We start from the raw sequence: 25,787 nt of genomic DNA, 5'->3' as shown, positions 1-25,787 counted from the left end.
GGCTTAATGAACTGAGCCACCAGAGGCCCCTAAATTTTTAATTTTAATGAAATCTGTCAGTTTAACTGTTTACCTGAGTGTCAACACTCCAGAGTAGTACAATTTAGGAATTATTAAATAATATCCTGAGGTTATATACTTCCAACAATCATACTTATATTAAGGCTTATTCATGAACAGAAAAAACTGAACATTGGGACAAATTGCTAAAATGAATTAGGATATCTGGCAGTGTGTCATGTGTGCAAATTTATCTCAAATTTTCACATTTCCATCCTCTGTTCATTCTAGTATGCTTTCTAGAAAAGAATACCTATAAGGACACTTGAAAGTTTCTCCTCATACAAAACGGTTAAGGTTTTAAAAATTTCAGTAGGAAAACCACTAGAGGTAAGCTGGAAATAAATGATCAAAGTGGGCAAATATGACTATCCTATAAAAACATTTAGTGAATAATTATCTAGTAACCACTGGTAAAATAACATTTTCTGTGGAACTAACAATTTAACTCAGAAAAACAAAACTAAAGTTTAGTATATGGCAGTATCTTTTTAAAATCATAGTACTACATTTTTATGTTAAATTTTTATGTTAAAGTTTTTATGTTAAATTTTTATGTTAAAGTTTTATGTTAAACTTTCTTATATTAAATGTCATGAACTGGATAGAGTTCTTCTTCTTTTTTTTTTTTTTTTTAATCCATAATAGAGAGAAACATGAAGATGACGTTGGACAGAACTTCGGTCTGTAAATGGGGTCAAGTGGGCTCTAGTTTGCTTTCTTTGGCAAGTAGCCTTCTTTGAGTCTCAGTGTTCTCACAACAAAATTGTGCATTCTAGGAGAGCTATTGCGTTATTCCTGAAATTCTGTGTTTCCAACCACTTCACAACTTTTCAAATTCCTCCGGTGAAAACATAGGATATCAATAGAATTAAGTTCTATTATAATATGTCAAAATCAAATACCTATGAAGACTCCAGGGAAGGATCTCAAATGCTGATTGAAAATATCTGAGGTGTGAAGCAAGGACTGCTGTGAAGTGCACAGATTTGTTGCAAAGCCTTAAGAATCACGATGATCCATGGTTATTATATAAAACCGGATAATATCTCAGTGATCATTCACTAAACTTGCTTTTCTTGCCGTCAGATTAAAAATCATGCCCGGATTTGCACATGTGTGTAATGCATTTATGACAAGATGGACTGATTATTCTGTCCCTCTCATTGCCACACCCTCACCTCCTATCCCCAGATGAGCTCGGAAGCTCAAGGTCTTTTTGAGAGCAGAGATCGCCTTCTGGACGTTAAGTTTTTCTTTCAATTCCATATACGGTCAAGTTTTCCACGCAGGAAGGTTCGCTGCTAATTGTCTGACAACTGGTGTATCGGAATTATGCGGCCCCCGGGCGGGCAGTGAGACTTTCGTCTGCTGTATAGACCGTATTTCATTTTTATCAAATCTTCAGGAAATAACCCTTATTCCTCCAGAGCCTCGCAACGACTGGTAGGTGCCTGTTTGCGTGGATGAAGCAGACGGAGAATATCAGTATTCACTTATGTGATGATCAGTCAAGGAGAAAAGTACATTCCAGCCTAAGGACCTCCGACAGCCCTTTGCTGAAGTCACACGTGACTTCTTCCCTCCGGCAAGTTTACTGCTCGTGAGATTCCTGGAAAGGCGAGGGGGGAGGACCGGGGACCCAGAAAGGAGCCGGGGTTCGGGACTCTGTCTCGGAGGAGGTCGGGAAGCCGGCGGTGCGCGCAGCCCCGGCGCCGAGAGCGCTGCCTCCCGCCCGGGCTCCGAGCCTCGCGGGGCCGAGGGCAGGCACCGCGCAACCTGCCGCAGGGGCGGCTCCGAGCCGAGGCAGAGCCCGCGGGGCGCGCCCTCGCCCCCCCGCCCCCCCGCCGGGAACGCGCAGGGCGGGGCGGGGCCTGCCGGGGGCGGGGCCTGCCGGGGGCGGGGCCGGCAGGGGGCGGGGCCGCCCCGCGGGTCACAATCTAGGGTTAGGGCGGCCGGCGGGCGGGGCTCGAGGGGGCGGAGCCGCCGGGCGGGGGAGGTGACGGCGGTTGGGGGAGGGGAGGGGAGGCGGAGCCGGGGAGGGAGGGGCAGAGCGCCATTCCGGCCCGCCGCTCGCTCCGTCCCCTCTCCCTTCCCCGCAGTGGCCCGCGAGCCGCCGGCGAGGGAGCGCGCGCGTGACGCGGCCCGGCCCGGCCCGCTCGCCCCCCGCGCCCCCGCGCCCCCGTTCCGTGCCGCGCCCGCGCCCGCCCCCGCCCCCGCCCATGGCCCCGGCCGCCGCCGAGCAGCCGCGCTGAGGCGGGCGGCGCGAAGTCGTGGGGCTGCCGCCGTGGCCCTCGCCGCCCGCGCCTCGCCGCCAGCCCGCGGTGCCCGCGCACGCCGGCCGCCATCGCCTTCGCGCCTGGCTGGCGGGGGCGCTGTCCTCCCCGGCGGTCCGCGCCGCTCCCTGGAGCTCGGCGGAGCGCGGCTGCCAGGGCCGGCGGAGGCGCGAGGACCCGCCCGCCGCCGCCCGAGTCGCCGCCGGCGCCGCGGGGGCCATGACCGTGGAGCAGAACGTGCTGCAGCAGAGCGCGGCGCAGAAGGTGAGGCGAGCCCGGAGCCGGCGCGGCGGGGCCCCGCTCCTCCCTGCTCCCGGCCTCCCCCCGCCGCCCGGCCCGCCCGGCCCGGCCCGGCCCGGCCCCGCCCCGCCCCGGCTTGCTCCCCCGCGCCCGCCGCCCGCCGCCCGCCGCCCGCCGCCCGCCCGCGCCTTCGGGCCGTCGCGCCCAGCCTGGGGAGCGGGGCACGTAGTGGTCTCGACCCGCTTCCTTCTTGCCGGTCGCTTTCCTGCAGCCGGCAGTGCCCGCGGCGCCTGAGAGCGACCCTCACGTCCCGACACTCCGTACGGGGCTTCTGAATTAAACTTTACTCACCTCTTCCTTTTTTGAAAAAAAAAAAAAAAAAAAAAAAAAAAAAGGCGGCCGGTTGTCATCGCTCCTGAACACGGTCTGTGTCGGAGGTGGGAGCATCCCAGGCCTGCTCTGCAGAAGGGACCTCTGCTGGGATGGAGTTGCCCGCCTGGCGGGGCAGGGACGGTGACCTGGTGGACTCCTGTGTTAGAAAGTACAGGATTTGGTGTGTTCTTCTTTTCCCTTTTTCTCTTCTTTTCTTTTCTTTTTTTTTTCTTTCTCTCTGAATATACACCCTGCCCCTACGAAAGGAGACCTTTCTGGCCCTGTTTATTCCAGGGATCTTTTGTCTGCTAAGTTTGACCTTATTCCATCCTTCACCTTTACTCTTGCCTCAGTCACACATTCAAATGGCCACGTAAGTAAAAAAACAAACAAACAAAAAAAAACAAATCTGAAGTGTGCAGCTTCAGATCTTTCACAGTGAGCGGTGAGACACATTCATTTTATTGGAGATTTGGTTTCCAGAATCTCAAGTGCACTATCATGGCTTGCACCATATCTTGAAGTGTTGGCTATGACTTTTTTTTTTTTTTTTTTTTGGCATTCTGTGAAAAGCATTTTGGGCAAAAGGAAAACATTGCTTTAGTCGTGTTGAAATTTGGGGAGTCACTAGGGGTTTGCTGGGAGCAGCGACCAAAGCTGTGTTGGGCTTATCTGAGCGAGTCGTGAATGCCCCACCCGGTGGTAGCTTTGGCGAAGCTTGTATCTATCCTACCTGTGCTTGATTTCAGAACGAGGCCTGCTGCCCGAGAGTGCACGGCCGGTCTGAATACCCACTGCTAAGTTTTTGCTTTGAGATTATTTTTAGAATTCTAGATAGTGCTTGAGGTGATTGAAGATGCTCGAGAATTTTGGAAAGCAAGGATCGTGCATTGTTATTTTAGGCACTTTGGGAAAGTTGTCCTTGGAACTCTTGTGTAAGTGAACTGCTCCCGGCAAATTCGGGGTGTTGTTGCGGACTGCGATCTATTTACAGTGAAACGATTCTAGATTTACTAATGGGAGTTTAGAATAGTTTATCTTCTACTCCTTGTATTCTGTTTTGAATGTCTTAAACTTTAGTTTTTGATGTTAAGTATGTGATAAAGTGTTAATACTTAGAGCAGGACCTTGTGTTCATATGTACGCTAAGCAGGGTTTAATAGGTTCGGTATCGTTTGTGTTTATAGCTCTCTTCAGTGTTGAATATTAAAGCCTGATTATTGTTTGAAAGTGGGAAATGTGGCTCCTACTTTTCACATCTTTTAAGTTTGAACAGTGGTAAGAAGTTTGTGAGGGTTTTCTTTCTTTTTTTTTTTTTAAGTTGACTTTTTCTAGCGTAGAATCAGATAATGCAGATCTGCCTGGTTCAGAGGTTTATGCATAAGATCGTAGGTTCTAGAATCAAATTACTGAAGATGATCTTGGCCATCAAATCCAGTTTCCCAGCTTCATGAGTCCCCTCCTTACACAAAGGGAATAGTTGTTGATCCAAAATATTACTATTATGATGCTATTGTTAGTGTATGTGTCAGATCTTTTGGGATACTGGGGAATTTTTATTGGAGCAATTTTTATTATGCACTTATTTTTATACTTCCATTATGGTATTTATGGGGTTTTTGAAAAGAAACAATGTGTTTATTTACTTTTTTGCAGTAATATACTCTTTGTTGCTCAGAACTGTTTAAAAATGTTTATTTAGGTATAAGTACTTTAAACCATCCATTACAGATAAATTCATAGGCTTAAATTCACCAGATTAGTAACTGGGAAGCGGACTACAAGCTAGTAACTAGGAAGTGAACTTCATACTTTAGAAGAAACAAAAGTGAAACTCTTTGTTTTCACTTAGAAACTTTATGAATTATTATGAAAACAAGAAGTGTCTAGTGCATTTGCATAATCAAAATTTAGCCTATTTTCTGCTCTCCTTAAAATTATGCGTGTGAATGCACATATGTATTAGTTTTATGTATGCAGTTTTATTCTGGAGGTTGAAATAGTTTATTATATTTTCAAGATTTTTTTTCCAGAAGGATGATTAGTAATAATGATTTTTAACTTTATTATTTATTTATTTATTTATTTAAGCAGCAACACAAAGCTTTCTTTCATAGGTCTTGTTCACCTGCAAAGTAGCTTGCCATGGTATAAGCCAAGGGGCTGGCTTGGCTGTCTTTTCCTCTGATGTGTTCTTTGCTTGTTGTTGAAGTTTGGCCATGGCAGGGAGTTATGAGATGTAATAAAACTGCAGAAAGCTGCTTTTCTGAGGTTTAGGTGATACAGGTTAGGTGGAGTTGGTGGCAGATTAGCTACCATTAAATCCTGTCCATAATCTTAGTCTTGAACATGTATCTTCTTTTTCTTTAAGATTTTATTTATTTATGCATGAGAGACAGAGAGAGGCAGAGGGAGAAGCAGGCTCTCTGAGAGGAGCCGGATGTGGCACTTCATCCCAGGCCCCTGGGATCACAACCTGAGCCAAAGGTAGATACTCCACCACTGAGCCACGCAGGTGGTTTCATGAACATGTAGGTTCAACATTTGTACTTTATATTTACCTAAGTGTAGCATCCTTAGATCTCAAAAATTTGGTACCTATATATATAGCTTCAGGTCCCAAATGAGGATTCCTTAGGGCAGCAATAGAAGGCTTCCTCCTAGGGACCAAACTGATTTACAGAGTGAAGTGAGCTGGGTACTATTTACATTAAATGTATTTTTCTGAATTGGATAAAATATAGGGTTTATAAGGGTAGGTATTTTGCCTATTTTGTTTCATTATAGAGCTTAGAATAATGGTGTCTTGCACATAATAGGTTTCAGTAAATATTTGATGAGTGAAATAATGAGTGAATGTTTTCTAAAAGGAATGCAAATGCAGTAATTTAGTTTCCTAACTGAATCTCAGGATTTAATTATTGAGAAACCATGGACTACTGTTGGAATATAGGCTGTGTAGTGAAGTGTGGGTTGGACCTAAATCACCTTTCTGTGACCTTGCACAAATCATTAATTGCCTCTGAATCTTCCTTTAAAGCCTTAAAGTTAGTATGATTAGACAGAAACAACTCTTTTGGATCTGAGTGTTTCAGTGGAGCTAAGCATGCATTTATTTCTGGACAGGGAGGACAAAAAAAGAAATACTAGAGGGTGGAGGCAGAATGAATTTTATGGATCAACAGTCAACTTTCACTTAATTACATTTGGGGATCAGGTGGGAAGGATGTCACAGATCAGCTAATTTAAGAGTTAAAGCAAAACTTGGAAAACATTAGAAGCTGGATCCAGGGTAAAGTTTTTAGTTAAATTATGTAATATTTTCTAATTTAGATATCATTTATAGTTGTGAAAAATACAGTATAGCATTTCCAAGGACAGTGAATGTTATGTAAATCACTGTAAACATCACATAAAAGGGATATTCTTTAGTACTAAATAGTTTATTATGTTGTTATTAGCTAGACTGGGTTTGGGCAAAGAGGCAGGGATTCAGCTACGTATTTCCTTATTCCTTTTCTTACCTATTTTGATTTGTATACTGACATTGTATCTAGTTGCCTTAATGAAGTCCTGTTTTAATAAATATTCTGTTGATTTTTAAAATATTCTATGTATTATAGTTTGTGTCATTTGCAAGTAATTATCATTCTGACCTATTTCTTGTTAATACTTCTTTTTTTTCATTTTTTTATTGCTTTAGTTAAGATTACAGAATACTGCTAGTGTTAGTCTCTTTTGCGCATTGTTTCATTATGATATGGAGATTTCCTTATAGTCCTAAGTTTTAAAATTTGTTTTGAAATCAGATTTAGATGTTGATTCTTTATCAAATGTCTTTTTCTTTTTTCCTTTTGCAATGATTGATGTGATAATTTGTCAAAAATAAAAACAATTGTAATAGATAACATTTGGAATATGTTATATATACCTATGTTAACTAATTGTGCATAGAGTTTTCAAAACTTTTTATTCACTTAGTCTTTCCAAGCACATTATTATTAGGTGAGCACTATTTTTTTTTATTTCCCTCGGCATGTTGTGGTTGAGGAAACAGTATTAGAGAAGAACTAAAGGAACATTTCATTGCTGTTATGTGTTGGGCGTGGACTTTAAACTCAGGGTCATGAGACTCATGAGCACCTTCTCTTACCCGTTATGTTTTATTGTTTTCTGTAGTCATGATGCATCCAAATTCAATATAGTAAACTTTTATCTGGAATTTAGTGTCTTTATTCTTAAATGAGATTGGTTACATAGTTTGTTATGTGCATATGGGCTATCAAGGAGAGGTCAGCTCATAAAATTGATTAGAAAGCTTTTTTAGGTTTTCCTTTGCTTTTGGAATAGTTTAGTATAGGACTAAGTTAAATCATTCAAAATTGGTGGTATTTAGCCATTTTCTATCGTTCAACCTAAGTACTTACTACTTTGAACATTTGGTGAATATGACAATGGCAGGCTGACCATTTATCTAGAGCACATTTTAGATAAGTTTTCCAAATTTTGACTATTAAGCTTTTAGGTTTTCTACCTCTTCTGGAGTCAATTTTAAAAATGCTTATGGATTTCAAGTTGATTTCATTTAGATGTGTGTGTGTGTATGTATAGGTCTGATGTTTTCTCTTAAATCTGTCTATATAGATCAATTTCTTTCTTATTCCTGATTGTTTTGTTTTGTCCTCATTAATGTTTGCCAGATGTTGATCTATTTTACTGGTTTTTCCAAAATTCAGTTCTTTGTTGCCTTTATAAGTTCCGTTTATCTTCTAATTTATTAATTTTTGCTTTTGTATTTATTATTTCCACTTTTCTAGTTTTTTTGGGTGTTTATTGTTGTTGCTCTTTTTATACTTGAATTCATCACCTCGTGAGTTTCCAGTCATTTTGGGCTGTGGATTTTCATCTTTGTTTGGGATTTGACTTCATTTTTCTTTTACTGTTTAAAAGATTTTTTTTTTTTTCTGGTATACTTCCTAAGATGTTGCATTTTTTAAATTGTGGATTTTTAGTTTCAATGTACTGTTTAAAAAACATGATTTGTAATAGTTTTAGAATTTAAGATTTTCCTTATGACTACATGAGGTTTTAGCATATGAAAATGATGTGTATTTGAAAGTTAAAGTTTTATATTTATATATTAAATGAACATTCATAGTGTGATTTGAGTATTTCATGCTTTTTTCTTGTCTCTTAAATTCTGAGAGATGATGTAATTTTTTGGTAGTTTCATCAAATTCTTTTTATTTCTAATAGATCTGATCTAAACTTGTGTGCTTTTGCTAGTCTTTCAGTAGGATTTCATCACTTATGTATATGGTGGTAACTGATAAAAATATTTTTTTTGTCATCTGAGTTTCTATTTATTAGTTTTATTTTCCCCACTCAGTTTTTTTTTCCCACTCAGTTTTGATGGATTGATGAAGTTTTTATAGGCTTGCATCCCCCACCAGTAGTGTCAAAATGAAAAGTTTTCTTTCTGTCCTCAATAAGAAAGACTTTTTAGCATATTTTTATTGACAATATTCCTGATTTTGTTGGATTAATATGGAATTGTATTCTAAATGATGGTATTTTAAATTTCTTATGATACAACTTCCATCAAAAAATATTACTTGTGTTATAGACACATTTAATAGCCAATTAGTTTTTAAAAATCAGGTATTTAATTTTAATTATGTGTTTTTTTTCTGTAAAATTTAAAATTTAATACTGTTTAATGTTACTTTTTTTTTTTTTTGTAAGTAAGTTAACTCTTTGTGTAAGCTTATAAGCTTTCTTCTTTGGTTTTAGAATCTAGAAATTGTGTGTATATGTGTGTGTATATTGTGTGTGTGTGTGTGTGTGTGCATCTTCTTAACAGTCCTGCCTAGGATTTTTAGTCTGAAAACTTTCATGTTCTTCTCATGAAAAAGATATAAATTTTAAAATTATTGTTTCTACTCTATTCCTTCTCCCCTACCCCCTTTATGTAACTATATTATTTGAATATTAAATACCGTTCATCTCTCTTGCTACAAATTTTATTTTATAATATTTTTCTTTCTTCTTATATCCTATATGTTGAGATAAGGTTTGTTTGATTGTACAAATTATTATTTTTGTAATGCCAGTTCTGGGTGTACTACTTCCTTAGGTGGTCATATGCTTTTTTGAGGGTTTGTTTTAATAATCTGCATTTTTAGTTGTGAAGTAAGCAGAATTGAATTAATTATAAATATTGATTTCTGATCAGCTGTCCATGCAAATATGTTTTCATTTATTTATGAAATTTCTTATTAATTTTAATACTCATTTTAATACTTTATAATAACAAATACACATGAATTCTACTTAAAACTAAAGATATAACTTTGAAAGTAACCTCTGTCTAACCAGTCTCCTCATTTTCATTTCCACTCCTTTATTTTCATTTGAGATTGTTAATCATCTTGATTCCTAAGTTTATCCTCCCTTTTATTGCAGCTTAATGAATTCTTGAAGAGTATATTTTCATTGTTTTAACTTTAGAAGCTTTTCTCTAAATAGCCAAAGATACTCATCTATCTTTTCTACTGAGAGTTTTAAAGTTGTTTGCAACATTTCGACCATATTCCATCTTTAGTTTTTTTTTTTTTTGTACTAGGTGTAAGGTGGTGATCCAATTTAATTTTTATTACATATGTTTTTTTGTTGTTGTTAATTTTACCTCATAGAAAAGTTAATACTCTCCGCCGCTGAACTGACCTGCCATTTTTATCATATACAAAAGCTTTACATGGTGCTCTTTGTTTCCTTGTGTTGTCTTTTGTTTCGTCATTCATTTTGTGAATACCATCCTGTCTTCATTGCTGTAGTTTCATAATAATCTCTACTCCTGGAAAAGTAAGTTTGCTTTTCTTCTTTCCAAAGTGTCATGACAGATTATTTTTCTTAGAAGTGTTAGAATAATCTTACCAAGACCTCTGAAAAACCCTTGAATTTTTCAGTAATTCAGTTGATTGTATAGACCAATTTGGAATCATTAACATATTTATGGCATTGGGTCTTTATCCATGAACAGAGTATACTTCTTTTCTTTGGGTCTTTTAAAATATCTCTTCAGTTTATAATTTTAACTGTGGAATTCTTGTATGTCATTTTTTTCCTAGATAGTTGGTAATTTCTGATAATAATTATATGTGGTGCTTTAAAATATTTGTTATTTATTACTGGTGTGTACACATGCAATTGGCTTTTGTATATTCATCTTATGTCTAGCCATCTTGCTTAACTTTTCTATTTTAATACTTTCCTAGAGATGATTTTGGATTTTCTAGGTAAAAAATTATATCATGAATACATTATGACAGTTTTATTTATAACTTTTATGCCTATAATTCCTTTTTTTCTTATTACACAGGGTAAGACCTTTAATAAATATTGATTAGAAGTGATGATAATGGATATTGTCTTATTACTAATTTTTTTAAAGATTTTATTTATTTATTCATGAGAATACACAAGAGAGAGAGAGAGAGAGAGAGAGATAGAGAGAGAGAGAGGTAGAGACACAGGCAGAGACACAGGCAGAAGGAGAAGCAGGCTCCATGCAGGGAGCCTGATTGCAGGACTCCATCCCGGGGCTCCAGGATCATGCCCTGGGCTGAAGGTGGCGCTAAACCGCCGAGCCACCCGTGCTGCCCTCTTATTACTGATTTTAAAGGACAGCTCCCCACTTTGGTACCTAGTGAGCTTCTAAAGTATTTTTACATGTGATAGTTGTGTGAGCTTACATGTTATAAAAAAGTGTTCTGTTTATAAAAAAGTGTTCTGTTTCTGAATAACTAAAGAATATTGTAGTGTTTTAAATTTTAGTGCTTGCATGTAGTTTTTCCTTTGAGTCCTGGTGACTCCTGTGATAGTTTCACACCAGGCTCCCTGGGGATGAGTGGGGGGAGATAGTTGGTTTGTCAGGAGTTTAGTTAGTCAGTACTACTCTGTCATGCTATCTCCTATAAAGTCAGGGCAGTGCACTTTTTTTTTTTCTTTTTAAATCATGGGCCCTCTCTGTCTTTTCCCCCTTTTCCCCCAGGGACCATTCTATGATTATTCATTCCTGCTCTTATGTGCTTAGAGTAGGGGTAGTTACTAGAGTCTTTGCTTCTCTGAGTCTACAACACACTGTTACTCTCTAATACCATAGAACTCTTTAAGTATTGGCATGCTGCAGTGGCCTGCCTTTTTCCTGCAGCTAGACATGGTGAGTATGCTATCATAGCTTATCATAATCATTAATATATATAATACATGAAAGACCAAATTTGGCTTGTGAAGGCCATTTTGGAATGTCACTGTGCAATAATGTGGCTAAGTAGATGAAGTTAAAGTTGAACTTCTAAAATGACCACCTGTGTTTATTTTGGCAAACTTGTATTAATTTTCAGGAATATTCTCCTTGTCATGATATTTTGTTTTGAACATATGATGGGTAATTTTTGAAACTTTTCTCCTTTTCTAACCTCAATTAACCATTTTAGTACAGTCTGTCTGCTTTTGAAAACTTACTTGGTCTTCATATTTAAAAATGTCCAACAATATTTTCATTGTCTCTTTAACCTTGTTGATACAAGTTTAGATCAGAGTTTCTCAAATGTGCTTTGTAGACAATTCATTTCCTGTAGTGCTTGCTAAAAATGTAGAATCTATACATTACAGACTTAATGTTTCAAGCCCAAGGGTTGGACTAAAGGATTCTTAACAGGAATCCCAGATGATTCTTCTGTACTTAAAGTTTGAGGACCACGAGTTGAAATTAATTAGTATTCTTAAAGAATGCTTCGGCACCTGTGTGTATTGGCTGCAGGGGTCCTCCAGGTTTGGATTATTATAATACACCCAATTTAACAGGGATCAGAGTCTTTGAACATGTAGGCCTTCTTCTGTTTCCAGTGTTTCTCCCCATCAGTTCCCTGATAGACTTACCTGTCGTAAGGGAAATGCCTCCTTCCTTAGGCTTTCATGGCCAACATCTGTATGGAAACCCAAAGCTTCAGGTGCATAGGCTGGACACATGCTCTCCACCCCCAATCTCTGTAGGGCAGATTTAATCTTCTTTTTATTAATTGACTCATAGATCAAGGAGTTGAGAAACAATTATATATGCTAAGACTGCAGTCTTCCTGTTTCTTTTCTTTTTGGAGTGTGTATGTGTATGAATCATTCCTGAAAGTTTGTGTGTGTGTGTGTGTGTGTGTGTGTGTGTATGAACCAAAGCATATGAAAGCTTATGTATACCTTAAAGAAATATAATAACATTACTACTCTTTGTACCACCCTAGATGTGAAATAGAACATCCTTTTATTCTAGAAATTTCCTTTTTTCCTCACTCAAACTGCCCCTCCTTTCCACATCCTACTAGTTGCTATCTTGATTTTTCCAAGTTAATGTTACTGTGTTATAATTTACAAAAAATATAATAAAAGCACCCATTTAAAGCATATCATTAGATGAATTTGGCAGCTCCAAAAGATACCCTTGTGTCACCCTTTCTGTTTAGTATCTCCACACTCCCTATCCAGGTAACCATTGATCTGATTTCTCTCACTACAGATCAGTTTTGGTTGTCTTAGTTCTTCACATAAATGAAATCTTAATTTTTTTTTTTGCATTTGACATTTTTTTTTCTCAGCAAAATGCTTTTGAGATTGAGCCACCTTATTGCATTTGTTAGTAGTTCCTTTTTTAGTGCTGAGTAATATTTATGTGAATATTACAGACTGTGTAAGTATGTTTCTGTTGGTGAGCTTTTGGGTTGTTTCTGGTTCTTGGCCCTCATGAGTGATATTGATTTACATACATCAATATGTAAAGGGTATTTGAAGGGACATATTTACATTTCTCTTGGGCGAATATAGAGAAGTAAAATTGTTATAAAATATTGCTAAATGGTTATTTGAAGTGGTTGTACTATTGTACATTACCATCAGCAGTGCATGAGAGTTAACATTGGTCTACTTTTTTGTTAACACTTGGTATTGTCAACTTTTTTTTTTATTTTTTTATTTTTTTTTATTTTTTTTTATTTAAATAATCTTTTTTTTTATTATTATTATTAATTATTTATGATAGTCATACAGAGAGAGAGAGAGAGGCAGAGACACAGGCAGAGGGAGAAGCAGGCTCCACGCACTGGGAGCCCGACGTGGGATTCGATCCCGGGTCTCCAGGATCGCGCCCCGGGCCTAAGGCAGGCGCCAAACCGCTGTGCCACCCAGGGATCCCTATTGTCAACTTTTATGTTTTAGTCATTTTAGTGAGTATGTAGTGATATCTCATTGTGGTATTAACTTGTATTTCCCTAATGACTAGTGGTTTTAAACATTTTTGTCATGTGCTTATTGGCCATTTTTGGAGGATTTTTAGATACTGCTTCTCATACACAGTTGATTCTTGAACTGGAGCTGGGGTGCTGACTCCCCCATACAGTCAGAAATCTGTGGTTACCTTTGACTCTCCCAGAATTTAACTGCTAATAGTCTACCATGACTGGAAGCATTACTGCTTGGAAGCAAACAAGCATTTAAATACTTGTTAAAAAGACTCACTGCTGAAGAATGGAAACCCTTTTCAGGGGCGACTGGGTGACTCAGTTGGTTGTCTCTCTCTTGGTTTTGGCTCAGGTCATGATATCAGGATCCCTGAGATCAAGCCTCCTGTCAGGCTACTCACTCAGTGTGTGGTCTGCTTCCCCCTTTTTCTCTCCTGCCCTCCTTTGTGTACTCTGTCTCTCTCTCACAAATAAGTCTTTAGAAAAAAATAGAAGCCCCTTTTCTTCATGCCTCAAACTAGCATTAAAATAATCTCTTTGATAATTGCACACACACGAAAAATCTCTATGATGTATATTTTGATGTAGAGGGTACAGAATATTTTAACATTGTAGTTGGTTTGGAAAGAACTTGGAGGACCAATGGTGGGTGGGTTAAATTGTGGAAGGGTAAGCCTTTGGATCAGAAAGACTTTTCTTACTGTTTTTGGTCTGTGGGAGAACAAGGAAGAACCTATTTTGAACTGGAAAAGGAAACAGCTCATGCTTGCTGAGTCTGCTGTTCTGTCTGGAAGTGGGTGAGGTGGAGGTGAGCTGTACTAGGCCTGAGGGCAGGACTGGCTGCAGAGCTGAGAGCTAGGTCCTCAGTGAAGCTGGATGAGGGGGAGCATTGTGGAAAGAGGGAGCAGGAATGAAGAACCATTAGTAGTGAGGGTTCATCCCAATGGTAACACTAATATGAGAAGCAGTGGTCACACTCGCACTTAAATGAGCTTATGTGTTATAATTCATGTCAGAATACATGTAAAATCAGTATCTTGTTTCTTTGGGGTGGAGCTACAGAAACAACTTTGAATTGGGGCTGTGAAGCTTGCTATGTCTCCCACTGAGGCCTCTCAGCTGATCTGGGTTTCTCATCAAGAACACCCTTTTGACCAACAGAACCTTTGTTCTTACTCTCACTCCAGTGTTAGAAATTCAGGGAGCTCTCTGTGGAGAAGAGGGAGTGGGGCTGTGGGAGAGTTGAATCAGGCAGGGGGTGTGGTGGGAGGTACTGGGAACCAGCTGCTTCCATATTTTCCTTATTGATCATTTTTATATCATATACAAATAATCTGTATGTTGCTATTGAGTTGTAGGAATTTGTATATAATGAATGTATTTCATTATATGTATATTTTTTTCTCTTAAGGTGTATGTAGCTTATCTTTTATCAGTTTCTCTGAAGTCTAAGTATTTTAACATTGATGCTCATTGTCCCATTTTTTTTTCTTTCACAGTGCTTTGGCCTAATTTTCTTGAACCTTAGTTTATAAAACTTTTTTCTGTGTTTTCTTCTTTATTCTTTATCATCTTAGCATTTACATTTAGGTCTGTGATCTATGTAGAGTTTACTTTTGTGTATGTTCTGAGGTGTAAGAGTCAAGGTTCATATGAAATAAATGAACCTTTGTGTTGTAGTTCATTTATACTTCTTGATACACTGGAAATGTTTTACTGCTGATAAGTTACTCATTTACCTTTTTATGTTTATGGACCACTGAGATCTTTTTTTCTGTGAAATTCACATTGGTTTCTTCATTTGGATTGGTTTTATCTTTTTTTTTTTTTTAATTTGCTGGAGTTTATAATAGTCTAAATACCCCCCCTACCCCCCATTTTCAGGAGGTCTTTTTACTTTCTTTATCGTGCCCTTTAATGAATAGAAGTTTACTTTAATTTAGTGTCATATGTAATTGGTTTCCTTGAACTTCCATACCCTGTTTTATAAAGATACTCTTTTATTACCCTCTACTGTTTCTCTTGTTTTGCCTCTAGTATTTAAGTCTTATTTCACTTGCATTTGAATTTTATACAGTGTTTGAGTAGGTGGCCAAATTCATTTTCCCCATCTGGAAAACCAGCAACTTTATTGAAAAGTTTGTCTTCTCATTAACACTTCATTTGATGACAAGATTTTTATTCTCTCTCTTTTTTAAAGACTATTTATTTATTTGAGAGAGAGAGAGAGAATGAGAGAGCACAAGAGCACAAGCAGGGGGAGTGTCAGAGGGTCAGGGAGTCAAGGGACAGGGAGACCTAGGCTCTCTGCTGAGTAGGGAGCCCAACACGGGGTTGGGGGGGAGAATGTGGGGGAGACCTTGATCCCTTGATTCCTTGGGATCATGACCTGAGCCCAAGGAAGTTGCTTAACCAGCTGAGCCACCCAGGCGCCCAAGATTTTAATTCTTGATTTGGGACCTTTTTAAAGGAAAGCAGGTCTCTGGGACACTCAAAGTATTTTTGTTATAGCTTTACTGAAGCTTGCATAAATATAACTAGGCATAAATTTAGTATGTTCTATTATATGGCTCTTATGCACTAAAACTAAAAACCAACTAAGAACTTAGATGTAAGCAAAGTTAGAAAATTAGTAAAATTTAGATTAATAAGGTCAACTTGACAGATAGTAGTGTTATATAGAAGCTAACTTAAGCATTTGCAACTTCAAGGAAATTAATATACGTGTATCAGGGTATTATTGTAATATATTGTTACTAATAAACTCTGGAAGCAGGCTTTATTGCTGTTGTCATCCACATTACTTTTGTGACCCTGTTAGTTGAAAGCCATTGTTTTTAGAGTGATGTTCTCCGCCTTTTCGTTGTAAAATCTTCACAGATATGCCTCCATGTTTGATCATACTATAAAGTATTTTTGTCATTTTTTTTTTTTGCTAAAGCTCTATAAATGTAATTGCAGTATCTTTGAAGCAGAATGTTGAACTAAACAGGTTGTGTGATTTCTTATAAAGTGGAACATATTTCCTGTGAATAAGAGGGGTAACAATTATAGCTTACTTTTAAATTAGTGCCCAATAAATATTATTTATTAGAACTTGTGAGTACTTTGCCTTATGAACATATCTTAGAGCCTGGACAATTGAGAGAGAGAGAGATACTGCTGTGTAGTGTGATAACTGCTTTTGCAGACACTTTGAGACAGCATTATATACTGCAGTAATGATGTGTTGTAATTATTGCTACCTGCCTTAGGGGTGGTTGTACTTTGTTGTGGTGAAGGTTTTAAAGCTTTCCAGGTGTGCTGCCAAAAATATTTAGTATTTGAATGCATGTTACAAACATAAAAATGTTGAGAATTACTGGATAAGAAGACAAACAGATAGGCTTAGTTATTGGACAAGATTTCTGTGAGTATGTCAGTTTTTGATATGTGAACTTTTAGTACATGTATTTAAAATGTTCACCTTTGGGCTATGTTGTATAGTAAAATTTGGCTGCTAATCAATATAGTGTGTTTGTATTTGTTCACTGGAGGTATTTTCTAAGGTTTGGTCTTTGATTTTCTGCTTTCTACTTTTGCAAGGTGTCTTTGAGAGACATATATTTTCTTACTCATGTGTTATGTTCATTACTACCAAGTTTGTATATTCAAAATCAAATATTACACCCTTACATAAACTCTAGTTTCAGGTTTTCAGTTGCCTGTTGTAGATTTCTGCTTATTCAGTTATCTCATTATCAAGTCTATGCATTTAATTATTATTTCTTTGTTTTAAGCAGGTTGAGAAGTAGGTAATAACCCAGAAAGCTTACAGTTTAGTGGTGGTGGGAGCCAGAAATGCCAATATGATATTTGAAGTTAAATTAAGTATTTGTAAGATGTATTGGTAGGACAAAGAAGAAGATCTAAGAATAGGAAAAGCTTTGTGAAGGAGGGAGTGGTTGAAATGAAAGGAAGACTACTAGGTAGATTGACAGTATCATTCTAGGCAGAGAAGTCCATGAGCAAGGGAAAACAAACACAGCAATTTGGTGCCTTCTGTTGTCTACCAGTAGCTTCATATGGCTAGATATTGTGTAATAAAAAATGTTTAGTCTTTTCCCTGGTTTCTGCCACAGAGCTTCTAGAATCCTTGGAATTTACTGTCTTTTGTATTCTAATGAGTTAACTCCTTGTTGGAAGACAAGGCAGCTTCAGGTGTTGTTGTAAAACCAACCTTAGAAAACCAACCACTGTGATTAGTCTGGTGGCCAGGAGAAGGGCTGGAGATTGAGTTCAGTCACCAATGGCCAATGATTCAGTCATACCTATATAATGAAATCTTTAGTGCCTTCCATACTTTTAATAAGTGCTCAGTTAAAAAAAAAAAGCGCTCAGTTAATGGTAGTTCTAGGGTAGAACTTGGCATATATGGTTAATTTTCCCCTTCCTAGTTTTTGAGACTTATTCTCTTAAAAATACAGAATTACATCACTAATATATCATTTGAATATAAATAAAATATTGAAATAAATAAATAAAAATTTCTTTTAAGAAAGTTATATAAGTAAGGGTCCAATTAAGACACAGAGACCACAGAGTAATTTGAATAGGAAGAGTTTAATACAAGAAAGTATTGACCAGTAACATATGATTGGCTATAAGAATGTAAAGAAAACTCTTAAGAATAGTGGAAGGAGTAAATTTGCGAGAGGTCTGCTCTCAGACTGAATTTCAGTTCTTGCTGTAGATGGTGTAATTGAAGCCCAGTGGATGGGGACTTGTTTGATGAGGTACTAGGACAACTGGGACATTTCTGCAAATAGCTCTTAGGGGTATGAGAAAGAAAGTCATTTAGAGCATATTTTATTAAACAGCACTATGTCTAGATGATTGGAATTCCTAATAGTAGAGTGTATTATGTCTTTAATTAATGTGACCAAAAACTATATTTGCTTTATCAGAGGAATTGTGACACACATAGCTCTGAAGAATCATATAGTATTCTAGTCTGAGAGTTCTATGTAGAGCATATTTGTTTTATTAGTATGAGGGATTTTATTTTTGGACTGCAAGTTCATTGTGAAAACTTAAGTGTAGAAACTAGAGATACATGAATGTGTATTTTATTTAAACTTCAGATCTTGAAGTTCAAAGATATGATTTGATTAACAAAAGTTTTATTTACTTAAATTTTTTCCAGAATATAGACACACTAATTTAAAAATATTGTCTATCCCAAAAGATTGGGATAGTTGGGGTTTTAGAATGCATGTTCCCATAAAAACCATGTTTTATGGTGTTGAGTTCTTATTTGGCTTGGAAATGTATTTAACTCTGTAAGAACTTATACTATAATGCTGTGTAACAATATTTTTTGGGGAAGTTACATTTGGAATTTCTATTTATGATGCATTTCAGTTATCTGCAGTTAATGAGGATGGGGCTTTTATTAGGGGCATGGATATCATGCAGCTGTTAAATTGGTTGAAGAGTTGGGTTGCAGGTAGGGACATGAACTGAGGTGAGGAAGGATAGAAACAAACCAACTATATTGATTACTCTTAGCTACCTATCTCATTTCTTTACATTTCTTCTTCCTTTTTTTTTTTTAATTGTATGAGTGTTTAAGATTGTAGCTCTCAGATTCTATAAAATGATCAGGAAAATCTTTCTAAATTCAGAATTTCTGGGATATTTAAGCCTAAATGTAAATAGTGAAGAATGAAAATGCATGCCTTCAGATTTATATACCATAGAGGTATAGGATTAATTTTTTTGTAATACAGAAGTGCTGTTAACCCAGAAAGATTGAGATAAGCCTTTCATCTGTGATGCTAGAAAATACAGAATTACCCCAACCCTTTATGGGGTTACTATGGAGTATTTGCAGTTGAAAATTTCAACGGTATTGTACTGTACACTCATATTCAAGTAGGGTTGACAGGACCAGAACTAGGAAATGAAACTTTCTATGGAATTCTAGATAGAATGTAAGAGAGTGTGGAAAGTTTGTTTAGTGAGTAGTCCTGATTTATTTATGTTTTTTGTTCTGTTTCCAATAATCAGTATGTTCTTTCCTGTGGATGAGTTCAAGGCTTATGATCTGACTTACTACAATTTACCTCTGCAGACTCCACTGTATTCTTTTATTCAGTCAGTACTGCCTACCACAAGCCAGACACTGTACTAATTACCAGGAATACGTTGATGAGCAAAATAGTCTGTGCTGTCTTGAGACTTGAGTCTGGTGATTAACAATAATATATTATAATCTGTGGTAAGTGTCAGGAGACCCTCCAACCTTAACAGAAGGCAAGTAGTATATAAATTTGGGTTGGTAGATAAGGATAAAGAGAATGTTGAATAGGTGATATATTTTGAAATCAGGTTGAAATGTGGTTCTAGCACAAAAATGCTACCATAAAATATTGGAAGAGCCTAGTGCACGCTGAAGGCCAGTGTCCTCAATCTATTGAATTATGTTTTATTTTATTTTGTTTTGGCTTCTATAGCTGGTTAGAGGCAGGTTTGGGGCTCACAAAGAAGCTTCATGAAGGACATATTTATGTATTTGGAATTATCTGTCTAGGAAGTTTGAGATTTCTTGTTATGGTGAAAGATAACATGAACTAGGGCAGTTTAGTGTTATCAGGTAGATCCAGAAGGTATTTGCAAAAATAGGTGTACGTATGGTTGTGTGCCTTAAAAGCAATAGTATGATTAATCCTTTCATTGATAGGTGACTGAAATACCACACAGTGCCTAGCAGTGCTTTAGTGAATGTGATCTTGAAGTTTAAGGATGCCTTGGAATTTTCTTTCAAATTAGGATTTTTTCTTAAAAAATTTAAAATTGTTTTTAGAAGTCATTCTAAGAGTTGCCTTTTTTTCTCCTGAAGATGGAACTCTTTTGCACTAAACCAAGTTTTATTTGTATTTGGAAATTCAGAAGCCATTGACTGACTTACGAATCATTCACCCCTTAATGTAAAACTTTCCTGCCTTGTAGTGGTTCTCCACTTTTTTTGTACCATTTAGTATTTTACATGAAGATAGTATTGGATTTTTGCACTGAGTTTTCATTTTTCACTGAATCTTTAATCTCCAAAATCAACTGTAGAGAAAATATGGAAAGGGCACGGGCTGTGGAATTTGAAAAACCTGTTTTCATTCCTGTGTCTGTACTTACTAATTTCTTGAAGACTTTGTTAGCTATGAAATGAGAGTAGCTTTCTGGAGAACGTATGTATGCCCGGGTGAGTGTGCACACATATGTGTGCACATATTAAGTGAAACTGTAAAGTGGAAGCACTTAAAACATTTGACATACTGCAAGAGCATAATAATTGCTTACCTTTTCTTTGGTCTAAGCCTGTGATTCCCCCCCCCCCTTTTTTTTTGCATCCTCATGAAGTTATATCGATGTTAAATATACCGTATATTTACTGAAACAGACTTAAAACAGACCGGAGTTAAGTAGGGTCAACTGGGGAGGGAAATAATTTTTGTAGAACTCTCTGGTTCTTAATTTATATTGGAAGTACTGATGCTTCTTTTTCCCAGAAGTGTGTTTAGTACTGTATTTTGCACATAGTGGGCACTTTAAGTCATTCAATAAAAATTGCATTGAGGAAAGAATCTGAAGGCTTGCATGCAGTCTTGGTTTGTGAGCTTATTGATTTCTGTGGTGTTTGCAGCTGCTGAATTTCTTTGAACATTGTGTCTTGCCTTTCTTGGTCCAGCAGTATGAACAGATTGCATCCTCCTCCTTATATTGTAGCATATAAATCCATACCAAAAAGACCTCTAGCTCAGAAAAAGAGCTCTAGAGAAGGAAGTGGGTGGGATCCATCTTAGATCCAAAGTTGCTAGTCCAGGAGGAGAGAACCATATGCAGGACATTTTTAGTTGAGGATCAGGGTGTATGCAGACCAGAAGTGTGGTAAATAGAAAGGTGCAAACCTTGAAAGAAAGACCAGGGTCTTAATTACAACAGAAATAGCAACAACAAAAACATATAATTGTAGGAAGTGAAGGTGCAGGTTTTCAAAGACAGGAAAAGCACAGCTGGAAGATGCCAATTACAAAGGAGAAAACTACAAATAAGGTGGCTTATGTGCCATAACAGAATTTTTCTCATAGTTCACCTCTTTTGATCTCTCTCCCATTTCTTGCTAACATAGCTAAGAAAATTTTTTCAGTTTTTCTCCTTCCCACTCAGCCTCCTTCTCCACCCCAGTCATTTTCTCCTCCTTGCTTTATTTTCTGTTAAAATTCATGAGATCATTGAACTATGCTAGAGATATGCCTGGATTTTTTTTTTAATGGTATTTAACTGACTTTATTACAAAAGATAAACAAGACACCGAACTATAGCTACAAGTTACAAAATTTCAAAGACGTTGCTTCTCTTCAATAAAGTACTCAGCGTTCTTACTGCACTCTGTATCAGTCAACTCTCACCATAACAGGCTACTCCAAAAGTTAGTGGTGTACTGAAATGTTAATCATCATGTTCACAGATTTTTCAGGTTGGTTGGGGGTGGCTCTTCTCCACATGTGCCTCAGTCTTCTGGGGCATGTGGGCTACTCAGGGTCGTATTCTTCTTAAGAAAGTTGCAGGAGTTCAGGAGGGAAGTTCAGCTGTGCAATTATTATTTTTATTTTTTTATTTTTTTTTTAAATTTTTTTTTTTTATTATTTATGATAGTCACACACACACAGAGAGAGAGAGGCAGAGATACAGGCAGAGGGAGAAGCAGGCTCCATGCACCGGGAGCCTGATGTGGGATTCGATCCCGGGTCTCCAGGATCGCGCCCTGGGCCAAAGGCAGGCGCCAAACCGCTGCGCCACCCAGGGATCCCCTAGCTGTGCAATTATATTTCATATCTGCATGACTGTCTTTAATATGTTGTTGGTCAAAGTGTGTCACATGGCCAAAATGTGTCACATGGCTAAACTCATCATCAGTGCAGCAAGGAAATAAATGGTCTTTCTAGTGAGAGGAAGTGAAAAGTGGTAAAGGGTGTGGATATAGAGATGAGAGAATTGGGAGTCTAATACAGGCTCCTGCAATCTTTTCTGGGCTTTACATTTGTGTTTAATTACATTAACACATTTACTTTTGTTACATTTTACTTTGTCATTAATGTGTATACTATTTTGTGTTCCATCACTTTAGCATGATATTGATTTTGGGAAGATAGTTTCAATATAGGTTATATATTTGCTATTTAAAAATATTCAGTTTGGTTGACTCAAACTGTGCCTCTAGGTCCATCTGTATAAAAATAATCTGAGATGCTTATTAAAAATGCAGATCCCTTAGCCTTCACCCTGATCCCTCTGGAATCACATTCTGTGGGGCTAGGGCCTGAGAATCTTGATTGTTATCAAACTCATCAGGTCATTCTTCTGTACGTTAAAATTTAGAACCTCTTCCGTAGTGGAAGGACATTTGTATTGTTTACATTTTTCCAGTATTATATGTAATAGCTGACAACATTTGTATAAATGACTGATTTGGGGGAGGTGTACAGTAGTTTTTATTCCATGACCAGGTAATTTGCAGTTGAGGGAAATAATGCTCTGTGTAAAGAATGGAGTTTGGAGTGCAGTTGTTGGGGAGATTACATAGAGACATATAAAATCTTCTGTTTTTTTTTGTTGTTGTTGTTGTTCACTGAAATGAGACCTTGAATTAGATGAGAAGAATTTCTGTAAAATTTTTCTACATCTTTAATTTGTAATGTTTAGTATTGAGTAGCTTAGTCATGTTTCCCTTACTAGTCATTAGTAATATTTTAAATAAACATAGAAAAATTGACAGGTTTAAAGAGAATTCCTTTTTTACTTTGTTAAGTTTGGCAACTTGATTTTTTTACTTAACTATTTTATTTGTCCTGGGATTTTATATGACCTTGTTTGTATACATTATTATTTTTATTTTATTGTTAGATAGTCTTGGTTATTTCATATCTTTAATAAGGTTATTGGAAATAACCTTCATGGATGGCATGGTAGATACTGCCTTGCTTATCTAGTATATGTTCTTTACTTTTCCTCACAGAGCCTTGATTTCATTTTCAAAGTGGCTTTTTGCTTAGCTGAAAAATACATTTCCCAACTTTCTTTGAACTATGAGTGACCATCCAGTTTTCTTCTGCTCAATGAAGCTTTAAGTGGAAGTCACTAGGGCTTCTTAAATATGTCAGAATGTTTTGGCTTATGCCCTTTGTCTTATGCCCTTCCTTTTATCATACCTAGAGCTTGGACAGGATGCGTGAGGACGAGACATGGAATGACAGACATTTGATGAATGTCACATATAATAGTGTTTAGTGGGAAGACAGAAGGAGCTTAGATCCTTTTTGACATGTGGGAGGCCTTATCAGATCTGGATTGCCCACCTCCAGTCTAATTATATTAGAAAAAACAGACACTGCAGTATGTTGAAGTTACTATTTGGATGTACTATTGAAGTTACTATTTGGGATTCTGGTACATGTAGTTGAATATAATTTCTAACTTCTACATGTGGTTTCTATAAAGATATTTAGGTGTAAGTTACCTCAAACCCGATTTTCAAATTGTTTCTTAATTATTCTTCATTTTATTTTGTAATTTGTTTGGGACCCGTCAACTCTGAAGGTATATACGTTACATATATTTAAATTGTCAAGAATATTTTGAAATGCACATCTAACAATTCTAACAAATTTGTACATAGTATATTTTAAAACCTTATTTTGAAGTAATCTTATTTTTTTTAAAAAGATTTTATTTGTGTATTCATGAGAGACACAGAGGGAGAGAGGGGGAGACATAGGCAGAGGGAGAAGCAGGCTCCCTGCAGGGAGCCCCAAGTGGGACTGGATTCCAGGACTCTGGGATCTTGCCCTGAGCCAAAGGCAGACTCTCAACTGCTGAGCCAGCCAGGAGTCCCTTGAAGTAATTTTAAATTTAAAGTTGCAAGATTAGTACAAAGTACTTCTACTTTTTTTTTTTTTTAATGATTTGAGAGTAAATTCCAGACATCAATGCCCCTTTAAAACTTAAATATTTCAGGGTGTGTTTCCTAAGAAAAAGCTATTTTCTTACCTAACTATAGTGCAGGTATCAAATTCAGGAATTTAATATTAATAAAATACTAAGCAGTTCATATTCTTATTTCTCCAGTGTCCCAGTAATGTCCTGTATAGCATTTAGAGTTAGATGCAGTTTGGTTTCCCACATTATGTTTGACTCTCATGCCCCCTTTAACCTGGAAACTCACTCTTTGTCTTTTATGATACAGAAATTTTAAAGATAGTATAGTAATTATTTTGTAAAATGTCCCTTAGTTTGGATTTGTCTGATGCTTCCACAAGTTTACATTCAGGTTATGGATTATGGTCAGGAATACTGGAGGTGATACTGTCTTCTTCGTGTATCATACAACATTGGGAGGCATATACTGTCATTTTATCCCATTATGGGTAATATTAAATTTGATTACTTGGTTAAGGTGGTATGTGTCATGTGTCTTCATTATAAAGTTATACTCTTTCTCCCTTTATAATTTGTAGGAAGAGAGTTTGAAACTATGTAACTATCCTGCTTTTCATCACACTTTCATCCTGTGGTTTTATCATCCATTGATGATTCTTGACTGGATTATAACTAAGATGAATATAAAACATTTTCGAGAAAGATTTCATCAGATTCTTTTATTCTAGTGATGACTTCTTTTTCATTGAGATTTCTCTATTTCATAGTGCTAATAGTTTGGGGGAACTTGTTTTAAGAAATATGGAGATGGGGACGCCTGGGTGACTCAGTGGTTTAGTGCCTGCGTTCCGCCCAGAGCCTAATCCTGGGGACCCAGGATCGAGTCCCACATCGGGCTCCCTGCATGGAGCCTGCTTCTCCCTCTGCCTGTGTCTCTGCCTCTCTCTCTGTCTCTCATGAGTAAATAAGTAAAAATCTTAAAAAAAAAAATATGGAGATGTAGGAAGGAACATGGTTCTTAATTAGGGATCTTCAGGGAAGTGTTTGGTAGTGGAATCCCATCCCTCTTTTTCTTTTTCTCTTTAAGAGAGTATAATAGATCACAAAGACCAACAGATCTGTAGCAAACACGGGCAAGTGATTACTTTTGCTTAGGAGCTTTTATACACTAGAGAGTGAGATGATTCTTAGAATCCCCATGAGATAATATACATACCTGGAGCAAGGCCTGTCCTTTGGCATGTCTTTTCAAACATCCTAGGTGAATGGATGCTGGCTGACCCTAGGGGTAGGGAGAGATGCTAGAGCTGCCAGGCTCTAGCCAGTGACCTCAGCCCCTAATGAAGAGAGCCCAATAGATAAAACTGTTTTCCTTAATTCTTCTTAGGCTTAACCATTGTACATAATCACTCCTTTTTCTTGTTGGGAAGAATAAATTAGGCAGTGAAGAATGGGCCAGAAACTGTTAATTAGGTAAGAATTCTTGGGAAATAATGCAGAAGTTCCCTTTGGAAACAGGAGAATGGAGTATGGCCTCCTTACAGCATGGTTTATAATAATAATTTTATAAATAAAT

General features: G+C 37.5%; 1 protein-coding gene across 2 annotated transcripts in view; it reads left to right on the top strand.

The window, feature by feature from the left end:
* The first annotated feature begins 2,407 nt into the window (after positions 1-2,407).
* Positions 2,408-25,787, top strand: part of USP25 (ubiquitin specific peptidase 25) — a 137,524-nt gene continuing 114,144 nt past the window's right edge. For both annotated transcript variants that reach the window (XM_041734852.1, XM_041734849.1), the window contains exon 1: positions 2,408-2,600. In XM_041734852.1, coding sequence (XP_041590786.1) covers positions 2,556-2,600 — 45 coding nt within the window. In that variant the 5' untranslated portion in view covers positions 2,408-2,555. The remainder of the gene's footprint in view (positions 2,601-25,787) is intronic.

This window comes from Vulpes lagopus, chromosome 20, assembly GCF_018345385.1.
Source record: "Vulpes lagopus strain Blue_001 chromosome 20, ASM1834538v1, whole genome shotgun sequence".
NCBI classification, from domain to species: Eukaryota; Metazoa; Chordata; class Mammalia; order Carnivora; family Canidae; genus Vulpes; species Vulpes lagopus.
This window is presented reverse-complemented; position numbering and strand designations above follow the sequence as displayed.